Consider the following 27,742-nt stretch of genomic DNA (forward strand, 5'->3'; position numbering starts at 1 on the left):
AGCTAAGGTGTGAGTGTCTGTCCAGAGGAATCGCTGTGTTCTGTCGTCTGCATGGTCAGAGTACAGTACAGGGAGTGTCAGAGAGACTGCCGGCTGGCGCTGCGTTCCCATATGTGGTCCATGCCTGGCTGGTCTACTGTGACACTGCCGAGCCTGAAGGAGCTCTAAACATATGAATATTTAACGCAGGGTCAATGATCTCACAGACTGGCCCTCTAATTATTTGGCTTTTTGTGTGAGGCAGACGGAATACTAATGAGCAACCAGGCTGGTACCTGTGAGCTCAGCTGTCAACGGGCCTCTGCATCTAGCCATGTAGCTACTGTAGGAGGAGTGAATCCAAGGTGTGGAGTCGAGTCACATGACTTGATGTGGTGACTTGAGACAACACTTGATATAAAATTAAATAAATTGAGACTTGATTTGGACTTGGTGCCTCAAGACTCGGGACTTGACTTTGACTTGAGATGTGTGACTTAAATATCTGGCCAGGTTTTATAACGCTTTGTTACTCATTTTGTGGCACAGTGTCTTCATTGCCACAAAATGATCCAGAGGCAGTATTGCATTTGCAAACAAACGCACACTCAGCCTTCTGATTGGACCAGCAAACTGTCAGTCATCACAGGTTGGGTGAGCTAGTCCAGTGAGAAGACTTTGGGGGATTACGAGTGTACGAGTGAGTCTGAATGAGATATAAAATGTTATACATGTTCTAATTGGCTACATATAGCCTACCGTTTGCATGTTTTTATTTTTTTAAATTAAAAATATATATATATATATATTTCACCTTTATTTAACCAGGTAGGCTAGTTGAGAACAAGTTCTCATTTACAACTGTGATCTGGCCAAGATAAAGCAAAGCAGTGCGACACAAACAACACAGAGTTACACATGGAATAAACAAGCGTACAGTCAATAACACAATAGAAAAAAGAAAGTCTATATACAGTGTGTGCAAATGGCGTAAGGAGGTAAGGCAATAAATAGGCCATAATAGCGAAGTCATTACAATTGAGCAAATTAACACTGGAGTGATAGATGAGCAGATGGTGATGTGCAAGTAGAAATACTGGTGTGCAAAAGAGCAGAAAAGTAAATAAAAACAATATGGTGATGAGGTAGGTAGATTGGGTGGGCTATATTCCTACCTTTGCTTATTCGATCTGGTCACTAACATAGGCCTATGGCAGAGCACCACATCTAATCTGTGTTTAAGAACCCAAAAGTTTTAGTCTTGACTGTTGACCAATGACCAGTCATTGGCACGCAGCGACGGGTGCACATACCCAGATTAGTGACCTGAAAGCTCTTCTTTCATTTTCTCCGGTTCTGCCTGGCAAAAACACAGTACCTATGTTATTATGATATTTTTCCAAACAATAGGCTACCTTGGGATTTCATTGATCAATTCTATAGTTTAGATAGGCCTAGATTGGGTGGGTATAATTACGTACCTCAGCGGTACTGCACATGCCTAAAGATGTAACATCACACGACCTTCACCATTTATGGGATGAAATTGCATGTGCGTCCGGGGGGAGGGGTCGAAAGCTTTGAACCACGTCCTTTTTGGGGGTTGCGGCGCAAAATGTTTGAAAATCACAGCGCAAATGTGAAATTGCTGGGAGAGAGGATTGCCATAAATTAATTTGCAGCTCCAAAAATTGTTTGGTGTTCTAGAATCTGAACCGTCTACTTTGCAAGCTCACCAGCAACGAGGCATCAAGCAACAATTTGTGACTGGACTCGACTTAACTTGCTCATAGAATGCACGATTTTCCATCCATTCTACTGTATTTGCTGCTCGACTTGAGACTTGGACCTTGTGACTTGAGACTTGCTTGTGACTTGGTCCCACCTCTGGAGTGAATTCACAACCCCATACATACACTGTCTGGCTGTGTACAGGAACAGTGCTATAGACACCCTGTGTTATTACACAGACAGATAGATAGAGGGTAGCTTTCCAATAAAACCTCCTTATTTCACCCCTCTTTCACGGGACAGGAGTGAGGCCTTATCACTCTCTGCCACTCATAGGGGACCAGGTCCTGCACTGATACTGTAAATGTCACCAACCTCATCATAACATCAGTTATTATCTCATTATTTGATAAGAATGTTTCCATTTGCATTGTCCTTTCTATCCTATTACTTTTCCACATAGTTAAAATATTTCATCTGTAGTGTTCCATTTATTTGATACAGCATGGTGTATGATGATTTTACTTAATAGTGTGCCAAACATTTATGTATACTGTGCAATACCCTATGCGGCCCCACAGGAACACTGTCCTTCACACAGCTGAATGTGCCTGATGTATCTTAACCCTGTATAGCAAATACCTATCCATTTATTCATTATGTATAACCTAAACCCTCTAAACAAATGGATGCTAAACTATATTTGAGAGCACCTCCGATCAGAGGTATTATCCAGTATGTATGGCCTAGCTGGTGGAGGAGAAGGAGGAGGAGAGGGAGGGGGAGGGGTTCATTTGTCAGCGCACCAAGTCCCCTCTGCTAAAATCACTTGCAGGGAGAGCACTTGCTTGATGATTTCATCACTTTATAACTGTAAAGATGGTGTCAGAGCTGGGCATTGTGTGGCCACTGCAAATGAGGCTAATACAATTTCCCCTTAGTCTGTACTCTCGTGGAGGATGGGTTTGGATGTCCCTATGTTCGCTGATTAGAGGTCGATACAGGGAACAGACAGTGGGGGTGTTTGGGGAGAAAAAAAGGAGATGACGTAGTATGTAAAGAATAGCCTTCATTCAATAGAAAGGGCTGAAACAATGGATTATGAAAACAGTAATTTTCAATTTCACCCCATCCACTGACAGAGCTGTACCCCCTTCTCCCCAAGCTAGACTGTACGCATGGGTGGCTACAGCAAACAGTATTATCTTGTAGGAGTAGAATAAGGAGATTTTATTCTACTTATATAAATTATTTGATTCCCTAGAAACACAAATCTGATTAGGATTGTCTTTCAATTTCCTGACTGACAACCCACTAACCTAATTACCCACAATTCCCAGCAGAGACCCATCATTCGCAGCAAATCACTACTTCCTCATTTCGCAATTTTACATCCTTCACATGTAGCATGTAAAGAAAGTGTCAAGAAATATTTGACCAGTAAATCTATTCAGGGACGAGGCCTTGAGTATGAACTCATGACAAAACGGACTCCGATATCACCAAGTCAGTGCCTGCTAGGTTTAAGTGCTTAGGAGCGTTCCGATTCAGTTTCTGCTGGTGGTACTATAGGAGTGGAAAATTCCTAACGCTGATAACTGTGATGTCACCACATTCTACGGTTTCTCTGGGCTCTCTTGAGGAGCTCAGATACAGCCAGGTGGTATGGATGAACCCCATGAGCTGTCCCGTGGTGCTGGCCTGGGCTGGGATGGGCTGGCTGGCTGGCTGGGCTGGCTGGGCTGGGATGGCTGGGCAGGGCTGGGCTGGCTGGGCTGGGATGGGCTGGCTGGGCTGGGATGGCTGGGCTGGCTGGGCTGGGATGGCTGGCTAGGATGGCTGGGCTGGCTGGGCTGGCTGGGCTGGGATGGCTGGGCAGGGATGGCTGGCTGGGCTGGCTGGGCTGGGATGGCTGGGCTGGCTGGGCTGGGATGGGATGGCTGGCTGGGCTGGGATGGGATGGCTGGGCTGGGATGGCTGGGTTGGGCTGGGATGGCTGGGCTGGGATGGCTGGCTAGGATGGCTGGGCTGGCTGGGCTGGGCTGGCTGGGCTGGGATGGCTGGGCTGGCTGGCTGGGCTGGGATGGCTGGGCTGGCTGGGCTGGGATGGGATGGCTGGCTGGGCTGGGATGGGATGGCTGGGCTGGGCTGGGATGGCTGGGCTGGGATGGCTGGGCTGGCTGGGCTGGGATGGGATGGCTGGCTGGGCTGGGATGGCTGGGCTGGCTGGGCTGTTAGTCATGTGGCTGTGTATGTCAGCCAGCATAAAGCCACGGTGACGAGGAGTCCGAGGTACATGGGTGCCTCTTTTAATTAGAACAGTCCCGGCCATAATTAACAGATGCTGACAGGAATTAAAGCTTGGCACTAACCTGTCTCATTTTACAGTCAAACAGGGCCATACAGGGAGGAAGGGAGGACGGGTGGAGACAGTGAGACAAAGAGCAAGGGCGTGTGAGAGAGAGAGAGAAAGAAGTAGAGCAGTTCATTCCATGTGTCTGACTCCTCTTGGAGAAACTCCCATATACCATTGCCAAGCCCACTTTGGTGAGCCATGGACCAAGCTTTGGATTGTTTGCTTGTGGCCAGTGTGTCTGTATTGTATGAGTATGTGTGAATGTGAATGTGTCTGTGTGAATGTGTCTGTGTGAATGTGTGTGTGTGTGAATGTGTCTGTGTGAATGTGTGTGTGTGAATGTGAATGTGTGTGTGTGTGAATGTGCCTGTGTGATTGTGAATGTGAATGTGTGTGTGTGAATGTATCTGTGTGATTGTGTCTGTGTGACTGTGAATGTGTGTGTGTGTGAATGTGTGTCTGTGAATGTGTCTGTGTGAATGTGTCTGTGTGTCTGTGAATGTGTCTGTGTGCATGTGTCTGTGTGACTGTGAATGTGTGTGTGTGTGTGAATGTGTGTCTGTGAATGTGTCTGTGTGAATGTGTCTGTGTGTCTGTGAATGTGTCTGTGTGAATGTGTCTGTGTGACTGGGAATGTGAATGTGTGTGTGTGTGTGTGAATGTGTCTGTGTGACTGTGAATGTGTGTGTGTGAATGTGAATGTGTGTGTAAAAAGGGGTGAGTCCTGCCTCATCACCAGACACCACTGTGTTTTACGGCCGGCACCATCACCCGGTGGGTGGGTAAAGGGAGGGCGGTAGTGTGCGGTGAGCTCGGATGTCAGCTCTTCAAAGCAGGATGCAGGGTAGAGGGCTTCTGGCCAAGGCGGTTGGCATTTGCACACGGATTAGCGGCGGGCTAGGGGCGGGGGCTGGGGCCAGCTGACCCAAGGCTCCTCTTTCTCTCCAAAAACAATAATAATCCCCCTCAGAGCACACTCCTACAAAAGGGCCTGTCTTCACTCACTTTGTGTGGCCGGCCGAGGCAGGGGCCCTTATTTTGAGCCCCTCACCTGTTCTGGGTGTCTCTCCCTGGGGAAAGTGTCAGGATGTCTGGGATGGTTGGCAGTGCCAAGGGGGGCTTAAGCGGACCCTATTTTAGCTGGGAAAATCAGACGTTCACATGGCAAGGCATGGTGAACTGAACTCTGCCTTTCAAGGCAGCCGCCCCGCTAAACTACCGTCAGCACTATTTTAAAGGGCCCCTGTTGCCAGCTTTGCATGCTTGTAACGTGTTGCAGCATTTTTTACCGCGAGTGGTGATGAGCGAGGGCAGCGGAAAAATGGTCACACATTGTCCCCCCATCGCTATCTGCTGATTGGCCCCACAGTCTGCTGACCCCGAGGCCTACGTACGTTCTCACCACATGCTCCATCCACCTGCCCGTAGTGTGGTTGAGCCACCATACCACCTTGCAGTAACATCATGCTGGCTTCACTCCCCACTCAAGATGCAGGCTCCATTTGAAGGCCAAATTACACTACGTGGAAAAACATTGGTCTGTTTGAAATCTCATTGCATGTTCATTATTTGACTAGGGTTCTAATGGAACCAAACAATTGATTCCCCATCTCCACACAGTGGCTGTCAGTGTCTTACTAATGTGTTGGCTTGAATCCACGTGTGGCTCGATATGTCTGGTATTGTGATGTTTATATGTGAGTGTAGTGTGGCGTGTGTGTACGGAATGTTCGTGTGAGGATAACAGGAGTGCTATAACGGGATGTGGTTGTTCTACCGTGTGTCTGTCGTATAATAAGAGTGATATACAGGGAGGTACACCGAGTATCAACCACTCCCCCCTCCTTTAAAACACATGTTCACGTCTGTTGTCATGCTCTCACCTGTCAGCCCACGGAACATAACAGGATCGTAGCCTATTACAGAGAGGTGACAGATTGCATACTGTAGTGTGTGTGGTAGGGCAGAGGGCATCTGCCACTGACTGATGTCAATGTAATCTCTCAATAGTATCTGTTCCTCTTTCTCTCTCTCTCAGCTCTGATCCCCCTCCATTGATCAGAGGAGAAACCTGTAGCCTCTGACATTTGATTCTTCTATTGATCACTTCCTCTTTTATACAGTCGGGGGAAAGTAGAGCGATTCAACTCAAGTCTCTGGCAGATCCCCTTTAAGCGGACTGCTGATCTTTGGAGATCACTTCCCTTACACTTCCCTTAAGACGTCTACAGAGATAAACTGGAGCCTTTTCCAATGGACCAAATACATGCACTAATTCTTTACCATGTACTCGCTTAATCAGTAGGGGAGGTAAAACCTTGAAATGCCTTGCGTTTCAAAGATATCAAGTAATAACTTTAACATGGGCACTTGAGGCCCAATACATCACTGGGGCCAAGCTTCCTGCCATCCAGGACCTACAGTATGTACTAGGCAGTGCCAGAGGAAGGCCCCCAAAAAATGTCAGTCTCCAGTCACCCAAGTTATAGACTTCTCTCTGTTACCGCACGGCAAGCGGTACCAGAGTGCCAAGTCTAGCTCCAAAAGGCTCCATAACAGCTTCTACCCCCAAACCATAAGACTGGTGAACAACTAATCAAATGGCCACCCGGACTATTTACATTGACCCCCCCCCCCCCCTCACCCTTTGTTTTTACACTGCTGCTACTCGCTGTTTATTATCTATGCATAGTCACTTTACCCCTACTTACGTGTACAAATGACCTCGACTAACCTGTACCCCTGCACTTTGACTCGGTACCGGTACCCCCTTCATATAGCCTGGTTATTGTTATTTAATTTTATTTTGTACTTTTTATTTTATTTTTTACTTTAGTTTATTCAGTAAATATTTCCTTAACTCTATTTCTTGAACTGCGTTGCTGGTTAGGGGCTTGTAAGTAAGCATTTCACAGTAAAACACTTGTTGTATTCGGCGCACGTTACAAACAAAATTTGATTGGATTTTAGGGAAAATTCCATTGCATTTTCAAGATCTCCCTGAATGTCTAGAAATTCAGTCGTATCATAGAGAGGTTAGGTGTGTTGTGGTCCATTCAAACGTACTGTAGTTTCGTAGAGCGCCTGACGGTAGGAAACTGCATTGCACCTTTGCTGGAGCTGAGCAGTAAAGTTATAATTAGGTGTTTTTTCCATTGACTGGATGACCTTTCTGCAGCTTCAGTCACATGAGCGCAGACCATCTCCAGCCTCTGAACATGGCGTTGAGCCGATGTCTTCGTGGAGCTTGGACTAGAGTCTTCTCCTGTCCCCATAACCAGACTCATCGGTGTCACACACGCTTAGATGCATTTCACATCTTTCTGTTCATTTGGGAAATGTATTTACTTGTTTTGATTGTGTTTTTAAAAAAAAAACACTGCTGGAGGTGAGAGAGAAGAGGGTGATCGGGGCCTGGGTTCCCGCAGGACTTCATATAGCCAAAGGTAAAAGGTGGCGAAACCCACTCCGTAAAAACGAGGGTCGTTTTCAATCTGTGGATATGCTGAATATACAGTATGCATTAGAATGCTGGGACAAGTCTCTCTCTGCATATTTGAGCTATACACTCTCTTTATACAATCTCTTACTTCCGCCTGAAACTGGCCATGCATTTATGGCCATCACTACCTATTTTGTGGTCTCTTATTCCTCCAGATCATATATTGGCAAACATTTTTCATCAGATAGTAATGCGACTCTGGCCCAGTCTCTTTATCTCACTGCATGCAGTGAGGAGATTCTGTTACGAAGCAGAGATCTATATAGGCTACTCTGTAGATGGAGACTTGAAATCGCTACATCACTACATCCTAACGGGATAGGATCTACAATATACGTTCCAGTCTCTGGTGAATTAAGGGAGACAGGGTGGGGTAAAAGCTGGCTATACTGCGTGTCATGTTGATGGGTAGGGACGAACAAAACAACATGAACAATTATTTACGTTTAGTTAACATATTTGAAGGTATGATAATTAGGCTATGGAGTATTCCGAGAGAGTATAAAATAACTCATCTTGTTGTGTTTTTCTGCCCCCATAATAGAGAACACCTCCTCCTGAGTCTTGTCTTCATGTCTATTCTGTAGTACAGTGAAAGTGGATGGATAATCACGCTTCGTCAAACATAAGCACCCCTTGAACTATTCTCAGCAGCGCTCCCTCAAAAGCAAGACACAAAAAGTACAGTATGCTCCCTTAAAGAGCTCTTCCCAGCGGCCAGCTAAATACATATGACACCTCCTCTCTATTCCCCAGCCACACTGCTCTCATTATTCATGTGTTTTGGCTGTTTGGCGAGACCAACAAGTGAGGAGGGGAGGGGAATAAAGGAGCAGTAATGCATGGGGTTGGGGCCAGGTAGGTAGGGGCCTAGCGGGCTGTGGCCGTGGGCCGGGGCCTCCCCGGAAGGAGCAGCCCAGCCTGGGGTCTCACGGGGCCTGGCAGGGGGGAAGAAACCGAGCCAGAGAAATCCATCGGCAGCATGTTTAATTGTCATTGAATTCCCAGTTGGCGTGACTTTAAAAAACCATCCACAGGAAGAGAGCTGAGATGTTCGGAAAACATTTAGTGGATCAATATGCCGGGGAGAGCTGAGACTGGCCGGAGTGTGTGCTCAGGGACCCAGCAGAAGCCTTTCCAGTCGGAATACTGTTACATTTCTATTACTCAGACAGCAGGATCGACCTATTCAGCATATTTCTGTCCCCAGCTCAGCTGCACATGATTTACTGCTGTGTTGGTAGGGGGAGGACAGAACAGGCCAGGGGGCTCAGATCAGTTGTCTGGCTATGGCTGCAGGCACAGCAGGCTGCAGCCAACATCCCTCACCCTGGTCTGGACTGGCATGGGCCCACTCACTGCTGCTTGATCAGTCGGGAGCTTTGAGGAGACCACATCCTCTGAGGAGGCCTTTTCTGATTTATCCAGTTTTACATCCTTTTTATTTGAATGGAGGCGTTCCATTGAGAATTTTGAGATAATTTTAATAATGTTGACATAATATCTAGAGAGTGATACAAGACAGACAGACAGACAGACAGACAGACAGACAGACAGACAGACAGACAGACAGACAGACAGACAGAGATCTCCTTACCTTCCTTGAGCATCCCCACTTTGAGACACTTCATAAAGCGGCAGGCTTGACATGACTTGCGTCTCCGTTTTGTGATCTCACACTCGTTTGTGGCGGGACAGCTGTATTCTATGTTGCCTGAAGAGAACAAGAGATGTGGTTAACCTTAGCCTGACCACGCTGTATAAGGCAGTGTATCTTCCTATTGACTCAGAGGCAAAGGAAAAGAAAAAGGTCAAATGTTCTGGCCTTTTTTCTCTCCTTTTTGTACATGTAAAAAAAGGGGGCACACATGAAGAATAAACGTAAACATATAAGTATTGATACAATAGACATTTTAGGGCATTGTCATTTACCTTTACATTGTACGAGTCACTGTGTAGATTTAAAACCAGTGGAATAGTTACTGTATATCACACAGTATTCTAGAGTCTATAATCAGATTGTGCAAACCAGACATTGGGTATCAGCATTTGTTAATCATCTCCTATGCAACAATCAATTACAGTAGTGTGTCTGAGGTGAGGTGAGCCGGAGGGAGGGATGGAGGGAGAGAAGGAGACCTCCAGTACTCATCATGGAACCCTTTACAGACCCCACCCTGGCCCCCACGCTAAATTGGCCTCATTAATTCTCAGCGTGTCCCCTCTAGGCCCCTGGAGCAGCCAACCATCCAGCCTGCATGCCCCTTCCCTTCTCTGTGTCCCTCTGCCTCAATAACAGGAAAGAGAGTCGGACACACGCCCCCCCCCGGCCACTTTACATAATACTCTGGCAGCCCCAAACCTGTTGTTACCACTGTTGCCATTGTTGACTACACAGTGTACAGACAACAGGCCTTATGCATTATTCAAGTCCAGCAATACAGCGTCTGATTCCGGGACAACACAATGAAAAAGGGTTTCATTGCTACACAATAAAATAGATGTTTCTGCCTGTACTGTAGCATTAGCAATAGAAAGGAAGGGCAGGATATACGATGGCATTCCCTACTTTTTACTATAGTCAAGGTTTTCAATAAAGGGTTTCAGAATAATAGCTAGCTGCTCAAGGTCCTGAATTAGAATCATTCATTGTCCACCTAGAATGGAACAACGGAGAAACACATTTTGAGGCACAACACTATTTTATCATTGATGTTTTTTCTTACGTGTGTATTCTTAAATTTGGATTATGTTTTTTAATATCGACCACAAAGCCATGTTATCTATTCAACTGTTATCTATTCAACGCTGTGTACAGCTCCTTCTACATTTAGAAAGATGAACCTAAATGACTTCAATATAGACTAACATACAGTATTATCCTGTCTAACTGCATACAGACACAGTGGTTCAGCAGCTCTCCTGCCTATAGATACACAGCCATACCCAGACACACTGGGATTCCATCCCGACACAACCAGCTTCTCTCTCTACTCTCACTCTCATTAAGTGTTTTTTTTTTAAAGAGAGAGAGAGAGAGTAAGAGCTGTATAATATTCCAGTAGCGTTCCCCCTCCAACCCTCCAATCCCCTTTAACAACTTATGCAATTATGTTAACATTATTGGACATATCAAGCGGAGGGTCCCAAGATGTATTAAATAATTAGAAATGTCTCCTTTATATCTGGCTTAGAAATCATCATGCCAACTCCTCTCATCTCGTTGGAATTGGGGTAAATAAAGGTGTGAGGGAAGGGGAGCGATGAGGTATGATAGTCTCTGTTCCTGTTGTCTCTGTTGTCATAGCACAACCAGACCATAATAATAAGCCCATCTATTTCCCATCTGTTCACAGGAGGCAATCAGAGTAGCCGTCTCTGGTATCTATAGGCTGTTACCCTGCTGTGGTTGCTTCTTTATGATACTGTCTCAACTGCAATACTTTGGCACCTTTATACAAACCCCTTATGCCTAGAGAACCTTAAGTCACATTTCATTTCATCCAATGCATTGTCCTAGAATATGGGCTGTAGATGTATCATATTAATTAAACATCATGATATTGAACATTATGTAATTGGCAGATGTATATGGTATGCTGCCTGCCTGCCAGACAAACACTGCAGAGCTGACCCTGGTCCCTGGCTAACCCACAGGACACTCATGTTAACGGGGGAGACTTCTCCCTCCACTACACCCCTCCCTCCCCTGCTCTTCCCTCCACACCAGGAGCAGGGTGGAACACCTGCACAAGGCACACCTGAAAGCTAACAAACTGAGACCATGCACAAATAACACACACTCATACTCTCTCATTATACACTTAAATTACAGCATGCACAGGCCAACTCATGTGCTGCCTCAAAAAAAATAGATATATAAAAAATAACAGACTGGTTCACCTATAGTGACATTTATAGCTCAAGGGCTGATCCTCGGTGACAAATGTCTATTCATGTCTATTCATGTCTATTCATACAATCAGTCAGTCAAGCATTTGAGGGTTTATATATAACCAGAACGCTGGGTTCATATTTGGTTTCAAAGGTTACCGTATCAAACAAATAACATAAAAAATATTTTCTTCTCTCAATTTATTTTATGGCTTTTCAGGACCTGTGCCAGGGCAGTGAGGGGAAAGTCAGGTCCTGTAAGTAAATTACAGTAAAATGGCAGGTATTTCTCATCAAAATCGAAACTGACTTTTACAGGCTTACTGTCAAGGTCTATTACTTCATATAAAAAAGAGGGCCACTGAGTTCAGTTGGTTTTCAAGCAATTTTACACTAGGGTTCAAAACGAGAGAAAAATAAGGTTCAATAAGAGATTTATGTTTTTGATTGGCGGGGCACGCGAGGTGCGGGACGGGACTATGATTAGGGAGCTATAAGAGCAGGAGTATTTCCGGGATGGATGCTGATCTAGGTTGACGTTAATTTGGGCCTGGGCTTGACTAATGTATCTATCTCCATGTAAGAGTTCAGGGGGCTTTTCATTGGATGAATATGTGACAGAAGATGGATTTGCCATTCCCTCCTGTCTAAAAGGTAGGGGCATCAGGTCTCTTTTACAGCAGTGGAATGTAAGGAAGTAGAGAGAAGAGAAATGAAGCTAGGAACCCCAGGTTGAAAAACAGACATTTACGGAAAATATTCTGTGCGGACAAAGTCAACTGTGTGGTCACTGTTGTCTCAAATTGTTCTCAGATTAAATGCATTTCATTGTGTGCTAAAGATGTCAAGGGAAAAAAGTCCATTAGCTTTAGTGTTATTGCTTAGAAACAATATGATGAATGAGTGTGAAAGATACGTCTCCTGTGTTGTTCTCATTAAGGGATGTCGTCTCACACACTCCACCCTGGATAGACAGCCTCATTATTTCTTTAATTAATCAGGTCTCATCTACTGAAACCTTTTCTTCATCCAAGGGCTTTATGTCCCACTGTTTACTGCGCCCTCTTCCTCCTCTAGTCATCCTGTGTGGTTTTTATTATTTCAGAGGCTTTCGGCCCCCTCCTCCTCCCCCTCCCCCAACGTCCCATGGTCCTCCTCCCTGTCCTGTTCTGCCTGGATTGGGACCCCTGTCTGATTATTATGCCATTAAGCCTCTCCTCCTCTGAAAGAGCGCTCGGGTCCCTCTCCAATCTAAAGAAGTCCTCGTTTTTTTCTCTCCCTCCTTTCCCTGAAATTACCCGGCGTGCGATGCGTGCCTGAGTTTCTAATTGGCCCTGCTGTCCCTGGAGACAGCCCCCTCCCTTCCTCCTAATGAAAAGCCTCGGCCTTAATTACACTTTCCAAACGCTGATTGTTATTGACAAAACTCCTGTGGCTCGGACAAACGACGGCAGATTAGCTCCATTACAGGCAGCCCTCCAAGAGGAGAAAGAGAGGGATTTCAAATCGACAATGCAAAGTGAGGGAGGGGAAAAAAAGGAGAACTTTCAATTTTTCTTTTCATGTACCTCTCTCTTAATCGTTTGGGCCATTGCTCCACTTAAGACGTCTCTTTCTTCCCAGATTGCTATTTTCTGTTCTATTGTGTGTCGCCGTCAATGTTTTGTAGCGGGGGGGACAAAAGGATAGTTATGTTACTTGAGAGAAAATGTTCATCTTTTGTCAATAGACAGGATAGCTGATGGCAGCATGGGTAAACAGCAGGATTTGGCCTAATGCTTCTGTTTGCCTGCGAAGGTACACAGACTGTTTAAAGCTGATAGGATTTGGGATGTCCAAAATCAACACCTAGGCCTGCTAGACAGCCTGCACTCCATAACCTGGGAGCAATAATGGCATTTTAAGGGGGGACATTTTTAAGAAGCTAAGGACCTCAATTGAGATGTACAGACTATTATATTTACAGAACATATATGAGGGATGTACAATGCCAAACGTTTTTATTTAACTAGGCAAGTCAGTTAAGAACAAATTCCTATTTACAATGGCGGCCTAGGAACAGTGGGTTAACTGCCTTGTTCAGGGGCAGAATGACAGCTTGTCAGCTTGGGGATTCAATCTAGCAACATTTTGGTTACTGGCCCAACGCTCCAACCACTAGGCTAGCTGCCGCCCGAAGGTATAAATATATAATAAATACATTTGGCTCCTAAATACAGTGCACTCCAAAAGTATTGGGACAGTGACAAGTGTGTTGTTGTTTTGGCTCTGTACTCCAGCATTTTGGATTTGAAATTCTACAATGACTATGATGTTACATTGCAGACTGACAGCTTTCATTTAAGGGTATTTTAATCCATATCAGGTGAACCAATTAGAAATGGCAGCACTTGTTGTATATAGTCCCCCCATTTTAGGGCAGCAGAAGTATTGGGACAAATTCACTTATATGTGTATTAAAGTATTACATAGTTAAGTATTTGGTTCCATGTTCATAGCTCGCAATGACCACATCCAGCTTGTGACTCTACACTTTTCTTGCATACATTTGCTGTTTAGGTTGTGTTTCAGATTATTTTCTGACCAATAGAAATGAATGTCAAATAATTTATTGGGTCCCCCCCCCCGAATAACCCCTTATTTTATTATTATTGTTTACACTCCCTGGACTTTGACCACACACTCACACATACTACACTGACAGCAGGGTGTGTGAAGAATGTGAATGGTACTGTATGTGTGTGTATGTGTGTGTGTTTTGTATGTGTGTGTGTTAGAGTGTCACTCGGTACCGGTACCCCATTTCACGGTAAGGTCGACGACACATGTTGCATTTCATGGTAGGGTCTACACGTTGCATTTCACGGTAAGGTCTACACATGTTGCATTTCACGGTAAGGTCTACACATGTTGTATTTCACGGTAGGGTCTACACATGTGATATTTCACGGTAGGGTCTACACATGTTGCATTTCACGGTAAGGTCTACTACACACGTTGCATTTCACGGTAAGGTCTACACACGTTGCATTTCACGGTAAGGTCTACACATGTTGTATTTCACGGTAGGGTCTACACATGTGATATTTCACGGTAGGGTCTACACGTTGCATTTCACGGTAAGGTCTACACACGTTGCATTTCACGGTAAGGTCTACACATGTTGCATTTCACGGTAAGGTCTACACACGTTGCATTTCACGGTAAGGTCTACACACGTTGCATTTCACGGTAAGGTCTACACACGTTACATTTCACGGTAAGGTCTACACACGTTGCAAAACAAAAACAAAACAAACAGCAAATGCATCCTAAGTTTGTAGAGTCACAGGCTGGATGTGGTCATTGTGTGCTAAGAATATGGGACCAAATACTACACATTTGACTACTTTAATACACATATAAGTGAATTTGTCCCAATACTTCTGTTCCCTTAAAATGGGGGGGACTATGTACAGAAAATGCTGTAATTTCTAAACGGTTCCCTCAAATGAAAGCTGACAGCCTTTAACAGCCTTTAACAGCCTTTCACAGTCATTATATCATTTCAAATCCAAAGTGCTGGAGTACAGAGCCAAAACAAACAAGAAAATAATCGCTGTCCCATTACTTTTGGAGCTCACTGTATGTTTACCTTAATGCATGACACCAAATATCAAAATATTAGTTTTCATTTGAATTTCTCCCATTCTCACGCAGACTGTCTGAGCTTAGGCAGGGACTGCTGTGCATGTTGAGCAGTGATTTTCCCTGGCTCAATAATATCTCCCTCCGTACCATAGGTCCCACTGATTAATGTAGGACAGAGCACACAGAGACACACAGTGGGGGGCCTGTCCTTGCCTCTCTAATGGGAACCTGTGATACATCATACCATGCAGATCTGCCCTATTCCTCAGGCACTCACTCACTCACACACACAAGCAGCACACACACACACACACACACACACACACACACACACACACACACACACACACACACACACACACACACACACACACACACACACACAGGACAGGAAACAAGCACCTGCTGATGATAACCCCTGATGATGATGTCACGACCACTGCCCCCTACCTACCCACCCAGCAGATGACGTCATCGCGAGCGACGGGCTAGTGGCCTATCCTGTGTGTGGCTGTCAACTTTGTATTCAGCCCCTGTGGACATGTGTTGTCTCATACTGTGCTGCACTGCATGTGATTCCCCTCACTATTAATGAAGGTGCCCTGGGTGTCATAGCAATGCAGGCCATTGATAGCAGCACAACTGGAGGCACCAGCATTTCAAACATATACCTTTTCCCAGGGAGATAAAGGGAGATGATGTAGGTCAACAGCTACATTAGAAGATGGTAGTTCAGGGCAGTAGGTGATTGTGTTCAGACCACAGAGAGATACAGTACATCTTCTAGTGTGTGTTTTATGCTGGAGGAGGAGGAGAGGTAAAACACTGTATGGAGTGTATTGTTGTGTCTGAAAGGGGGGCAGATCCCTTGTACTGAGTGTGTTTGTGTGTCTGTGGGGGGGGGGGGGGGGGCATCAGGGAAATACCTTGTATTGTCCTTTTAAAGAAGGCTTTGCAGGCCTCACATGAGGCCACGCCGTAGTGATACCCAGAGGCTATATCTCCACAGACCAGGCACAGCCTCTTGGGGATGGAGTTCAACATGTATTCGCACTTAATGGGTGAGTCCTCCATGATGTTGCTAGAGCAGTCGTCGTAGCGCTTGCGGCAGGCGCCGGGGCCCAGCCCGCCGGGCGTGAACATGGGCGGAGAGTCCAGGCCGTTGGAGTGGCTGTTCATGGCGCTGACATAGCCACCACTGGCGTCCGAGTTGCCGCTGGGGCTGTGGTGGCTGACCGTGTCGATGACTGAGGAGGGGCTGGACGGCTCCGTCTTGATGTAGGACCCGCAGCTGGAGGGCAGGTGCCGGTCATCGGCAGCCATTCTATTCAGCAGCCTGGAGAAGGGGGGAAAGGAGAGGGGAGGGTAATTTGCGCGGTTTGTCTGACTACAGACATGAACAGCTTCAGATCGACTGGTGTTACCCACAAAACAAAAATCTATACACATTGTCTAACGATACAATGACAGCTACAGAGAGAGAACGCATTTTTGCACAATTTGACTGTGGGAAAACTCTGCAGGCTACTGCTCACACAGAGCAAGTCCCTTCACACTCCCACACTCCAAAGAGGACTTACTACATTATCAGCTGTTCTCTTTTATTCTGACCCCCCCCGCCATTTATGTTAACCTAACCATCACCATTAACCAGCCAACCAGGTGGGAGGATCCTAAGCGCCTCATTAACCCCACACTCCACCAGCCGTGAGAGAGAGAACACACAGGTGCAATAAACACGCTCAACACTGACCACACTCCCTCTGCTTTAACACAGAAACACAACCACAGCTGACACAGGATGGCACCATGCCTGGGACACATGTTTAAGACTAGGTTAAAGAAAGCCGGAGCACAGAGAACTACCTGGAGCGGTCTCCTTGAGTCAGCAGTCAGGCAAAAAGAAACATGATGGCAAAAGGATATTGACTTTGTTCACTGTCTGGTTGATAACAGCATTTCTGAATTTTCTGATGTTGTGCCTACCTTGAGTGAAATAAAGTGCAGCCTCTGGCTGTGTAGACACAACGCAGCTTCAAAACCCCCAAACAGCTCATTGTCCATTCGATTTGATTTATGGCTCCTTCCACCACATGTAAAGTGGACTGGGAGAACAGATAAAACAGTACTGCTCTCTTGTAATATGGACTTTTCCTGGGTCAACAGAGTGAACTGAGGAGGTGGAGTGCTATACGAGAGGGATAACCTCTAAGTGTTCTAAAGGTGGTGTGGACACAATGACGTCAGGGTCGTGGCGGGGTCACACACACACCTCTGCACTAGGCACCCCTGACAAGGTGAAAGGTTGTCTGCACTCACCCACATTCATGAAATTGAGCCTTGCGTGACTTATGCAAATGCCAACACCGGGGTTCCTGGTTGAGTGGCAGCTAGTCAGCCCAGGTTCTGCCTTAACACGTTAGTTATATTAGTATATTGCCAAGTAATGGTAATGTTTACATAGTTTCCATGTCAGTTTCCCATCGGCAGAGAAGAGAAAGGGTAGACACTCTCTACCAGTATGCCTAAAATCTATCAGGATTTATCCATGACTGGACGTCTCAGACTGCTACAGAGTGCAGAGAGGGAGAGGGAAAGGCCTTTCCATATCCCCATCGGCCAGCCGGAGAAGGGCCAGCCAGGATAGCTGTCTCTCTCTCTGGCTGATTTAATTGTAAGGGTGGGTGATGGTAGGGTTCAGGCCCAGGTGTCAGTGGGTCAACCTTATTTTCTCACCCTGGCTTCCTGGGCCCGTGGAGATGGGGGTCAGTGTGTCAAATTAAATCTCATTCCCGGGTTTTCCCATGTATATTCATTGGAACTCCAGGTGCCCACCACCTCTGAAAATTCACAAAAAGGTTAACTGCTAAAATAAATATTAAAAAATGCCCCCTGTTAAAACCGTTGACCTTGTGGAATAAGCCCTTTGTCTGAACACTCCTGGAACTTTTTTCAATATAGAACGTACACAATATAAAACCGATAACCACCTTTTATACTAGGGATCATGGCACTCAATTTACAGTATTTCTCACAGTAACTATAAAAACAAGTTGGACAATACCTATAAAAAAACATTGAGAAGGTCAAAGTAAAGCCAATGAAGTTTGAAGGTTTTTTTCTCCCTGTGTTTTAAGGAATATTTAGTATTTCAGATAGATTACTCTATGTACTCTTAAAAAGTAAGAGCAAAATAAAACAATTTGCAAGATAATGAAATAAAAAGCTCCATCTCCTTGATGCTTTTTTAGCATACATGTAATGTCTTGGTTTAAATAACTTGTGGGTTCTATCCACATAAATGAATGAAAGGAGTCCCTATTCATCCGCTTTATGTCCTCTACTTCAGACAGCTCTGTGCACCTGTGTGATAGGACACCTGCACTCGGCTTCTTAAAGGCTCTATATTAAAATGGCAGCACGCCGTTAGATGGCTCTATTTAGCTTTTATTCACAAATTCAGAGTAAGCTTAACCCCAGTTCAAAGGTCACCTCCAGGGTGACACTTAGCATAATTGCATAAGTGTCTAAACTGTTTCCCCTCCAGCTCTATGTGGTCATTTATAATACATGTTCTGGCTACAATTCCCTTAACTCATTCCGCAATGACACATTATGCTACTGCTCTGCTTATGTTTTTAACAAGGCTGGTTATATTGATTAATGACATTGAATGAATACTAACCATTTTAACCTAGTGTACATTAATCAAATATTTTCTTAAATTTACTGTAACCATTTGAACCTAGTGTACATTAATCAAATATTTTCTTAAATTTACAGAAATATTATTTTTCTCAAATGGGACAGGTTCAAATAAAATCTATAAACACTATTAATAATGTGGCAAATATAATATGAACATAAATAATTTGACAGCAGGAATTGTGTTAATAAAAACACAACATATGGACCAGGTGCTAATTAGGATGTATCCCAGACAGGACATAAAATTAAGAGGTCCACTGAACTGATCAAGACCCAGGTATGTTGTGAAATCCATAGTTATGTCTTCCTCTCAAGTACAGGAAGTGTCCTTCCCGTTCTGCTGCTCAGCTGCATACTGGAGGATTGCACGTCAAAGATATATCTCTCTCTCGCCCTTTTCCTCCTCCTTTCTTTCTCTTTGTACCGATCAAAATGCATGCTGAGTGGTGGGTTATGGGCCCACAAAAGCACACTGCGCAGTTTGGTTTTAATCTGATTCCAGCTGGTCCTCCTAACAGCATTTCAGATCAGTAATATCATTCCACTGCTGCTGCTGTGACCAGGATTAGCTGCCCTAATGATCTCCTCTCCAGCTCCTCTATCGCTCTCTGCTCCGCTTCTTCAGGAGGAGAGGGAACTGAGGAGCACCCGTCCTCATGTCTCAGCCGTTCCCTTCTTTGCCTGGGCCTCCGGCAGCATTCTGAACACGGCCTGAACATTCTGAACACTGTCACAGGAAGACGACAGAGCCTGGAGAAACTAATTAGGCCAATTTGTAGGTATTCCTACTGTGAGCTGTATGCTGACTTCTGTAGCGTGCTAATGTCTGTACTGTACTGAAGTGTTAAACACATACACGGACAGACACTCAGACGTTCTGTCTCTCTGACTCACATTAGCATTCCCTCTTTCTATGAGCACATTACACAACTCGAGTGCTTATATTAAAAGCTCAACTCAAAATGGGAGAAAATGTAAAATGTGTACTCAAACGATTCGTCCTGCGACTGAGTTTTATGGCATGATGAGACAATTTAGAATGTACTTTTCACTCTCTGAGCTGTGGGATGCCAAAAACCTGGTTTGATAGTGTTGGCTAACCTCATCCCAGCCCCCAACCCTTCACCCTAAGCAGATGCGGGGGGGGGGGGGGGGGGGGTGATATCAGATGCCCCAGTAGGGGCAGATCTGCCTGGAGGCCCCTGGGCGATGTCCCTGATAAGCTACTGGCCCCAGAGTCAGCGCAGGAGGAGGAACTCAATTAGCTCCTGACAGACCGTCTCAGCCTCCAGCCACCACCAGAGCCCACTGGCAGCTGCCATGGTGACCTCTCCTCCAGTGGCCACCGCCACCTCTTACCACTCAGCCGACCGCACGGCTGCATGGAGGACGACTCATTTAGGGATATGGGAGCGAGGGCTGACTGACTGAAACCAGATCACAGGCTGACTGGCTACAATCACTGGAATACACATGTCTCCAAACATCATCTTTAGGACGGGAAGTTTCTGGAGGGTTTCTGTATTCGCATGGGGCCATGGAAATGAAATGGGATAGGGAGTCAGGGCTTGGGGGGAGGGGGGTGTATGGGGAACCATGTGAAATATGGAGAATGCCTTTCTATATAACTGGGTCCAGGTTAATAACCCTCGGAGGAATGGGGCCAAAAGACGTCTGGGACAATTTTGAGTGTGTGTGTGTGTGTGTGTGTGTGTGTGTGTGTGTGTGTGTGTGTGTGTGTGTGTGTGTGTGTGTGTGTGTGTGTGTGTGTGTGAAAGTGTGTGTGAAAGTGTGTGAAAGTGAGGAGGGGGAGACGGATCTGAGTAAATGTGAAAGGAGGCAGTGGTTGGTATAGAGGCTAGAGGCACTCCCTGCACCTCATAGGGACCCATTTCATCTGGGAGAAACTCCTCATTTGGGATTTTCTCATTCATTAGTCCTGCTATAAACAGATAGAGGAAGGGGCAGCGTGGGTGTGGAGGGGTGGGAGGGAGAGGCCTCTTTGTTAACGGACACGTCGCCTGACAGAGATGTATGATGTGCTGTTCTATAGAAGAACACAATAGAGGAATAAGATAGCAGACAGAAAATCAGAAATCCAAAAAGAGGGGGAGATGCAGAGCTACAGAAAGAGAGAGAGAGAGAGAGAGAGAGAGAGAGAGAGAGAGAGAGAGAGAGAGAGAGAGAGAGAGAGAGAGAGAGAGAGAGAGAGAGAGAGAGAGAGAAAAAAAGAAAGAGAAGGAAAGAGAGAGAGAGAGGAATGGATGTTTATGCAAGCTTATGGAGAGCAGCGCGGGCCCCAGATCAATAGTCCGTAGGCCAGGGGATGGGTGTACATGGAGCTGGGTGGTGCAGGGTTACCACTGGGGGGACCATGCTGCTCCGTTGCCCGGCCAATTAACTTCTTCAGTCTCTAGCAGAGGATTAAATTTAGCTGCTCCACAGCGATGTCACTGTAGTCTTTATAAAGCCATGAGCTCACTCACTACGACAACATGAGCCACACGCACCAACAGGCCAGCCACAAGATAGTGCCGGCTGCCCAAGAAAACACAGATCACATCTATTGATCCCCCCCACCCCTTTCCTTCCTGTTGGAAAGATGCTGGCAGGAAAAACAGGCCCTCTTATGATACAGGCGCTGCTGTTTGTCTGACGTAAACTGTCTGAGTGACACTGGAGAGATCCTATTCTGAAAAGGGCTAAAGATCCTCGGAAAACAAATGGCGGTAGGAAAGATCGGATGAAGGTGCCAGAACCCTGTTAGGGAATGGGTTACCCGTTTAAACATTCTTCTACGGCAGTAGAAGTGTTAACACACTACTCTGCATACCCAGCAGAGAAGCTCCCTGTAGAGTAGGACAGCTCATCATCACATGGAACAAAAAGTAGATCAGTACAGCCCTGGCTTGGCACACATTAGGATCCTATAGTGCATCATTTCATCTCAATGTAGGAAGAAAGTCTAATGGTGCTCGTTCAGAAAAAGAATCAGCAACCATCAAATCTGTCATCAAGAGCATTAATCGTTGGCAGTGGATGCCTAATGCCTAATCATAAAGAATTGTGTAAGACTTATCCCACACACATTGTCTAACAGCCTTAACAGGTTTTCCATTTCCTGGCCTAAACCAGAGCTGCAGAGACCTGGCTCCAGCTGTCCCACCACACAACACTGTTCTGGAACCAGCACAGACACACCACCCTGTCTACCAGGCCAAAGGGCAACTATAACCAGCAAGGGAACAATATGTGTAATATCAAACTGGTCCACACATACATTTCTGGAAATATAGCTAATGCATGTCTAGGGTAAAAGACACTGCATTGACTCTGCAGTGTGTGTGCATAGACTACAAACAGAGGGAAATATTATTGTAAAGGGTTAAGCCTGTTTAAAGCAGACCAATGTAAATCACAGGTTTAGACACAGTGAGAGTACAGGGGGACAGAGGCAAGGAGCCATGCATGAAATTACTTCATTAATCTTCCTCTGATAGACTGTCTTGTTTAGGGGGAACTCTACCTGCTTCAAACAAAGAGCCCGTGCTGCCACTACCATAAATTATCCTCTTCATCAGAGGAAGGGCCAAACACACACACAGACAAATATACTAGGTTAAATTAACCGGGGCAAAATTAGCGAGTTTATCAGTTGTCCATAACAATTTAACTGCAATCAAATGTGTAAATGTTTATACAGGCTCACACATAAACAGCACATATACACACGGTTGAGATCCAAATATGTTGTCAAATATGTAACACTGAAACCATGTGAAATGTTGAACATATATAGTTTGCTGATAATCGACACTGATAAAGAAATGAGAAAGAACAAAATACTTTTAATATTGTTCATTTCACTAAATGGGTTGTTTGTTTGTGGCATCTTTGAGTCAAACACAAGTACATTTTTGTCTCTCATTTAACGATCAACAATCAACAATGTAATACAGTGCCTTGCGAAAGTATTCGGCCCCCTTGAACTTTGCGACCTTTTGCCACATTTCAGGCTTCAAACATAAAGATATAAAACTGTATTTTTTTGTGAAGAATCAACAACAAGTGGGACACAATCATGAAGTGGAACAACATTTATTGGATATTTCAAACCTTCAAATCAAAAACTGAAAAATTGGGCGTGCAAAATTATTCAGCCCCCTTAAGTTAATACTTTGAAGCGCCACCTTTTGCTGCGATTACAGCTGTAAGTCGCTTGGGGTATGTCTCTATCAGTTTTGCACATCGAGAGACTGACATTTTTTCCCATTCCTCCTTGCAAAACAGCTCGAGCTCAGTGAGGTTGGATGGAGAGCATTTGTGAACAGCAGTTTTCAGTTCTTTCCACAGATTCTCGATTGGATTCAGGTCTGGACTTTGACTTGACAATTCTAACACCGGGATATGTTTATTTTTGAACCATTCCATTGTAGATTTTGCTTTATGTTTTGAATCATTGTCTTGTTGGAAGACAAATCTCCGTCCCAGTCTCAGGTCTTTTGCAGACTCCATCAGGTTTTCTTCCAGAATGGTCCTGTATTTGGCTCCATCCATCTTCCCATCAATTTTAACCATCTTCCCTGTCCCTGCTGAAGAAAAGCAGGCCCAAACCATGATGCTGCCACCACCATGTTTGACAGTGGGGATGGTGTGTTCAGCTGTGTTGCTTTTACGCCAAACATAACATTTTGCATTGTTGCCAAAAAGTTCAATTTTGGTTTCATCTGACCAGAGCACCTTCTTCCACATGTTTGGTGTGTCTCCCAGGTGGCTTGTGGCAAAATTTAAACAACACTTTTTATGGATATCTTTAAGAAATGGCTTTCTTCTTGCCACTCTTCCATAAAGGCCAGATTTGTGCAATATACGACTGATTGTTGTCCTATGGACAGAGTCTCCCACCTCAGCTGTAGATCTCTGCAGTTCATCCAGAGTGATCATGGGCCTCTTGGCTGCATCTCTGATCAGTCTTCTCCTTGTATGAGCTGAAAGTTTAGAGGGACGGCCAGGTCTTGGTAGATTTGCAGTGGTCTGATACTCCTTCCATTTCAATATTATCGCTTGCACAGTGCTCCTTGGGATGTTTAAAGCTTGGGAAATCTTTTTGTATCCAAATCCGGCTTTAAACTTCTTCACAACAGTATCTCGGACCTGCCTTGTGTGTTTCTTGTTCTTCATGATGCTCTCTGCGCTTTTAACGGACCTCTGAGACTATCACAGTGCAGGTGCATTTATACGGAGACTTGATTACACACAGGTGGATTGTATTTATCATCATTAGTCATTTAGGTCAACATTGGATCATTCAGAGATTCTCACTGAACTTCTGGAGAGAGTTTGCTGCACTGAAAGTAAAGGGGCTGAATAATTTTGCACGCCCAATTTTTCAGTTTTTGATTTGTTAAAAAAGTTTGAAATATCCAATAAATGTCTTTCCACTTCATGATTGTGTCCCACTTGTTGTTGATTCTTCACAAAAAATACAGTTTTATATCTTTATGTTTGAAGCCTGAAATGTGGCAAAAGGTTGCAAAGTTCAAGGGGGCCGAATACTTTCGCAAGGCACTGTATATGGCGCCACCAACTGCTGGTCTTCTTCCAGGGCTGCTGTATGTGGTGGTGTGGTAAAATTAAACAAAAATTCTCGAGGTGGTGTGGTATATGGCCAATATATCACGGCTAAGGGCTGTTCTTACGCACGACGCAACGCAAAGTTCCTGGATACAGCCCTTAGCTGTGGTATATTGGCTATATTCCACAAACCCCCGTGGTGCCTTATTGCTATTATAAACTGGTTACCAACATAATTAGAGAAGTAAAAATAAATGTTTGTCATACTTGTGGTATACGATCTGATATACCACGGCTGTCAGACAATCAGCATTCAGAACTCTAACCACCAAGTTGATAAGTTCCTTTAGACCATTATAGAGCCACACAGGGCCGCTCTCCCAGGTCTCTCCATGGTCTCTCCCTGGTCTCTACCTGGTCTCTCCCTGGAACCTCCCTGGAACCTCCCTGGTCTCTCCCTGGTCTCTACCTGGTCTCTCCCTGGTCTCTCCCTGGTCTCTCCCAGGTCTCTCCATGGCCTCTTCCTGGTCTCTCCCTTGTCTCTCCCTTGTCTCTCCCAGGTCTCTCCATGGTCTCTCCCTGGTCTCTACCTGGTCTCTCCCTGGTCTCTCCCTGGTCTCTCCCTGGTCTCTACCTGGTCTCTCCCTGGAACCTCCCTGGTCTCTCCCTGGTCTCTACCTGGAACCTCCCTGGTCTCTCCCTGGTTCCCACCTCTTTACAGGCTGATCTTCCAAACCCTCCTCTCATTCCCCATAAATAGTGGTGATAATATAAAGGCGGGAAGGTTGTCTGAGTTACACACTGGCGTCCAACATACGCCATTCAGGAATAGTGAAGGGAGGGTACATTTTTGGGCACTGGATACATACATATAAAAGGGCAAGCACACACACATACTGTATACACACACACACACACACACACACACACACACACACACACACACACACACACACACACACACATACTGTATACTTAAACAGAAACACACACACACACACATACTGTATAGACAAACAGGAACACACACACACGTACTGTATACACAAACAGAAACACACACACACACACATACTGTATACGCAAACAGAAACACACACACACACACACATACTGTATACACAAACAGAAACACACACATACGTACTGTATACACAAACAGAAACACACACACACACACACACACACATATGCACGGACGCACAACAACATTTACAATTTAAAAACTGTCAGATACTGTATTATGCCATAAGCATATAAAAACACAACATAAAGTATGACTAGCTTACACCTTCCATAACATATGCAGTAGCCCTTGCCAAGCCATCCATCCTCCCTCTATGTACCCCCTACAGCATCATGTACGTCCATTCCTCTGCTATGACATTCTAGAAATGAAAGCAGAGAGGCTTCTCTCAGGCAAAGAGCGTGATGAATAAAGATTTACATTATAATGTGCTCTGGTTTACTGAGACACTCACAGGTCAGCACAGCACTGAGAGAGGGACAGAATGCCTATATAATGTACTTTGATTTACCTAGAGAAGATAGCACCTTGACATTGAATTAAAAACAAAGAAATGAAATTGACGTGGTAACCCTTCCGAAAAGACAGAACCCAGAAAAAGATCAGTGTGAATATCCTGAAATCTCATTACCCAATGTTTTAGCACTAATATTCTAAAACTCTAAGTTGACAATTTAACTGAAAACAAAAACAAAAATATTCCCATCCATTTTGCAAAACGACTGCAAAACATATTGACATGGGCCCTACGAAATAAACACATCAATAAATATCCCCAGTCACCACAGTGAAACTAGGCCCGCATACTGAGGCAGAGAGTGGCCAGTAGTCAGCCTGCATGCTAGGATGTTAATGGTTGGCGATCGGTCAGTCAGAAGTACCAGCCCCAGGGCAGGCAAACAGGGCAGTTCTCTCTCTCTGGGAGAGACAAATGCACAACGCAACAGCAGGGGTCTGACAAGTATGTATGTACGCACACTACATTTTCACACCCTTCATTTTAACTCCTGAACTTGTAACTTTAGTGTCGCTCCTCATCCAAGCTCATTTATGCTCTTGTTCAGACAGACCTACAACATATCATCAGAACCTCCTACAATACTCCATGCCATCAGTCTGCCTGGGTGGGAAGGACAGAACAGGGCAGAGTAGAGCAGAGTAGGGCAAAGAAGAACGATGAGGCAAATGGCTCTTAGTCTAACAGCTGTTATGGCTGCGATGCCTTGGAGAGCTGAGGCCGTGTACAGTCAGTCCGTCCATACTTGGTTAAGCTGTCAGTAAGAATCAGAGCTGCTATTGTGACGGACGGTTTCAATATTGATTTCATAAATAAACAGAGCTAACCATCGATCCTAATGTTATTTTGCATTTCAATTACTGCTCAGAAACATAACCTTCAAAGGACTGGCCGCTCAATACCAATAACATTCACTGATAAACGCCCGCGTAGCCACCCACTCCACGTCACGCTTTTAACCAAGTGTAAATTAGCGGACTTAGCATTTTCCCTCCATTACATTTAAGACAGAGCGTATGGAAAAGCTGCAGAATTATTGTTCAGTCTCGCGTCCATTGGGCGGCAAAAAAGAGGCAAATACAGACAGAGAGAGGAATGAATGAAAACAGACAGATGACGAGATGAGTAACACACCAAAGAAAGAGCTTCGATGATTCAACTTTAAATGGTTAATCACAATCTCACCATATATTTCATTGTAATAAACCTGTAGTTACAGCTGTTTGCCACATTGTGTCAGAAAGAAAAAAAACTAGTGTACCGATGCTCTGAAATCGTATATACATTTTCATGAGAACTAGTAAAGTGTGTATTATAATACTTATAATACTGGTATTATGTTTTTACAGTTTTTTTACATCGTCTCTGACAGTACTCCATCAGAACCTCCTTTTGTGTGTGTGTGTGTGTGTGTGTGTGTGTGTGTGTGTGTGTGTGTGTGTGTGTGCGTGCGTGTGTGTGCGTGCGTGTAAATCAAGAGGAGCCTTTCCGTGTTGGAGCAACAGGAAGAAGTGCTGACGCACCGTGTCAGTGATAGCACTTCGCTGCCACAAGGGCGTGAGAGTAGCCCACGTAGCCAGGCTAGCATTATCCTCCTAGACTAATGGACCTGGTTATTTTTAAACACATTCTCGCACTGCAGTGAAGGTGTCCAAGGTTACCGTGGCCAAAATTAGGAGGGACTTGTGGTGGCGTTTGGTGGTTTCAGCGCGGGTGAATGTGTTGAAACGGTCAAAGTGACACGTGGCTCATCACAGAAAAGACTAGAAAGGCCAAACACGACATGAGCTCGTATGAGTCACGGTATCCAAAATAAAGCTGTAA

General features: G+C 45.0%; 1 protein-coding gene across 4 annotated transcripts in view; it reads right to left on the reverse strand.

Moving 5' to 3' along the window:
* LOC110505541 (steroid hormone receptor ERR2) overlaps positions 1–27,742 on the reverse strand; it is a 65,477-nt gene that overhangs the window by 26,120 nt on the left and 11,615 nt on the right. For all 4 annotated transcript variants that reach the window (XM_036962525.2, XM_036962526.2, XM_036962523.2 and 1 more), the window contains 2 exons: positions 16,019–16,428; positions 9,166–9,282 (listed from right to left, as the gene is read on the reverse strand). In XM_036962525.2, the coding sequence (XP_036818420.1) occupies positions 9,166–9,282; positions 16,019–16,415 (514 nt within the window). In that variant the 5' untranslated portion in view covers positions 16,416–16,428. The remainder of the gene's footprint in view (positions 1–9,165; positions 9,283–16,018; positions 16,429–27,742) is intronic.

The sequence above is a fragment of the Oncorhynchus mykiss genome, chromosome 25, assembly GCF_057628025.1.
Source record: "Oncorhynchus mykiss isolate SJ-2025 chromosome 25, ASM5762802v1, whole genome shotgun sequence".
NCBI lineage: Eukaryota > Metazoa > Chordata > Actinopteri > Salmoniformes > Salmonidae > Oncorhynchus > Oncorhynchus mykiss.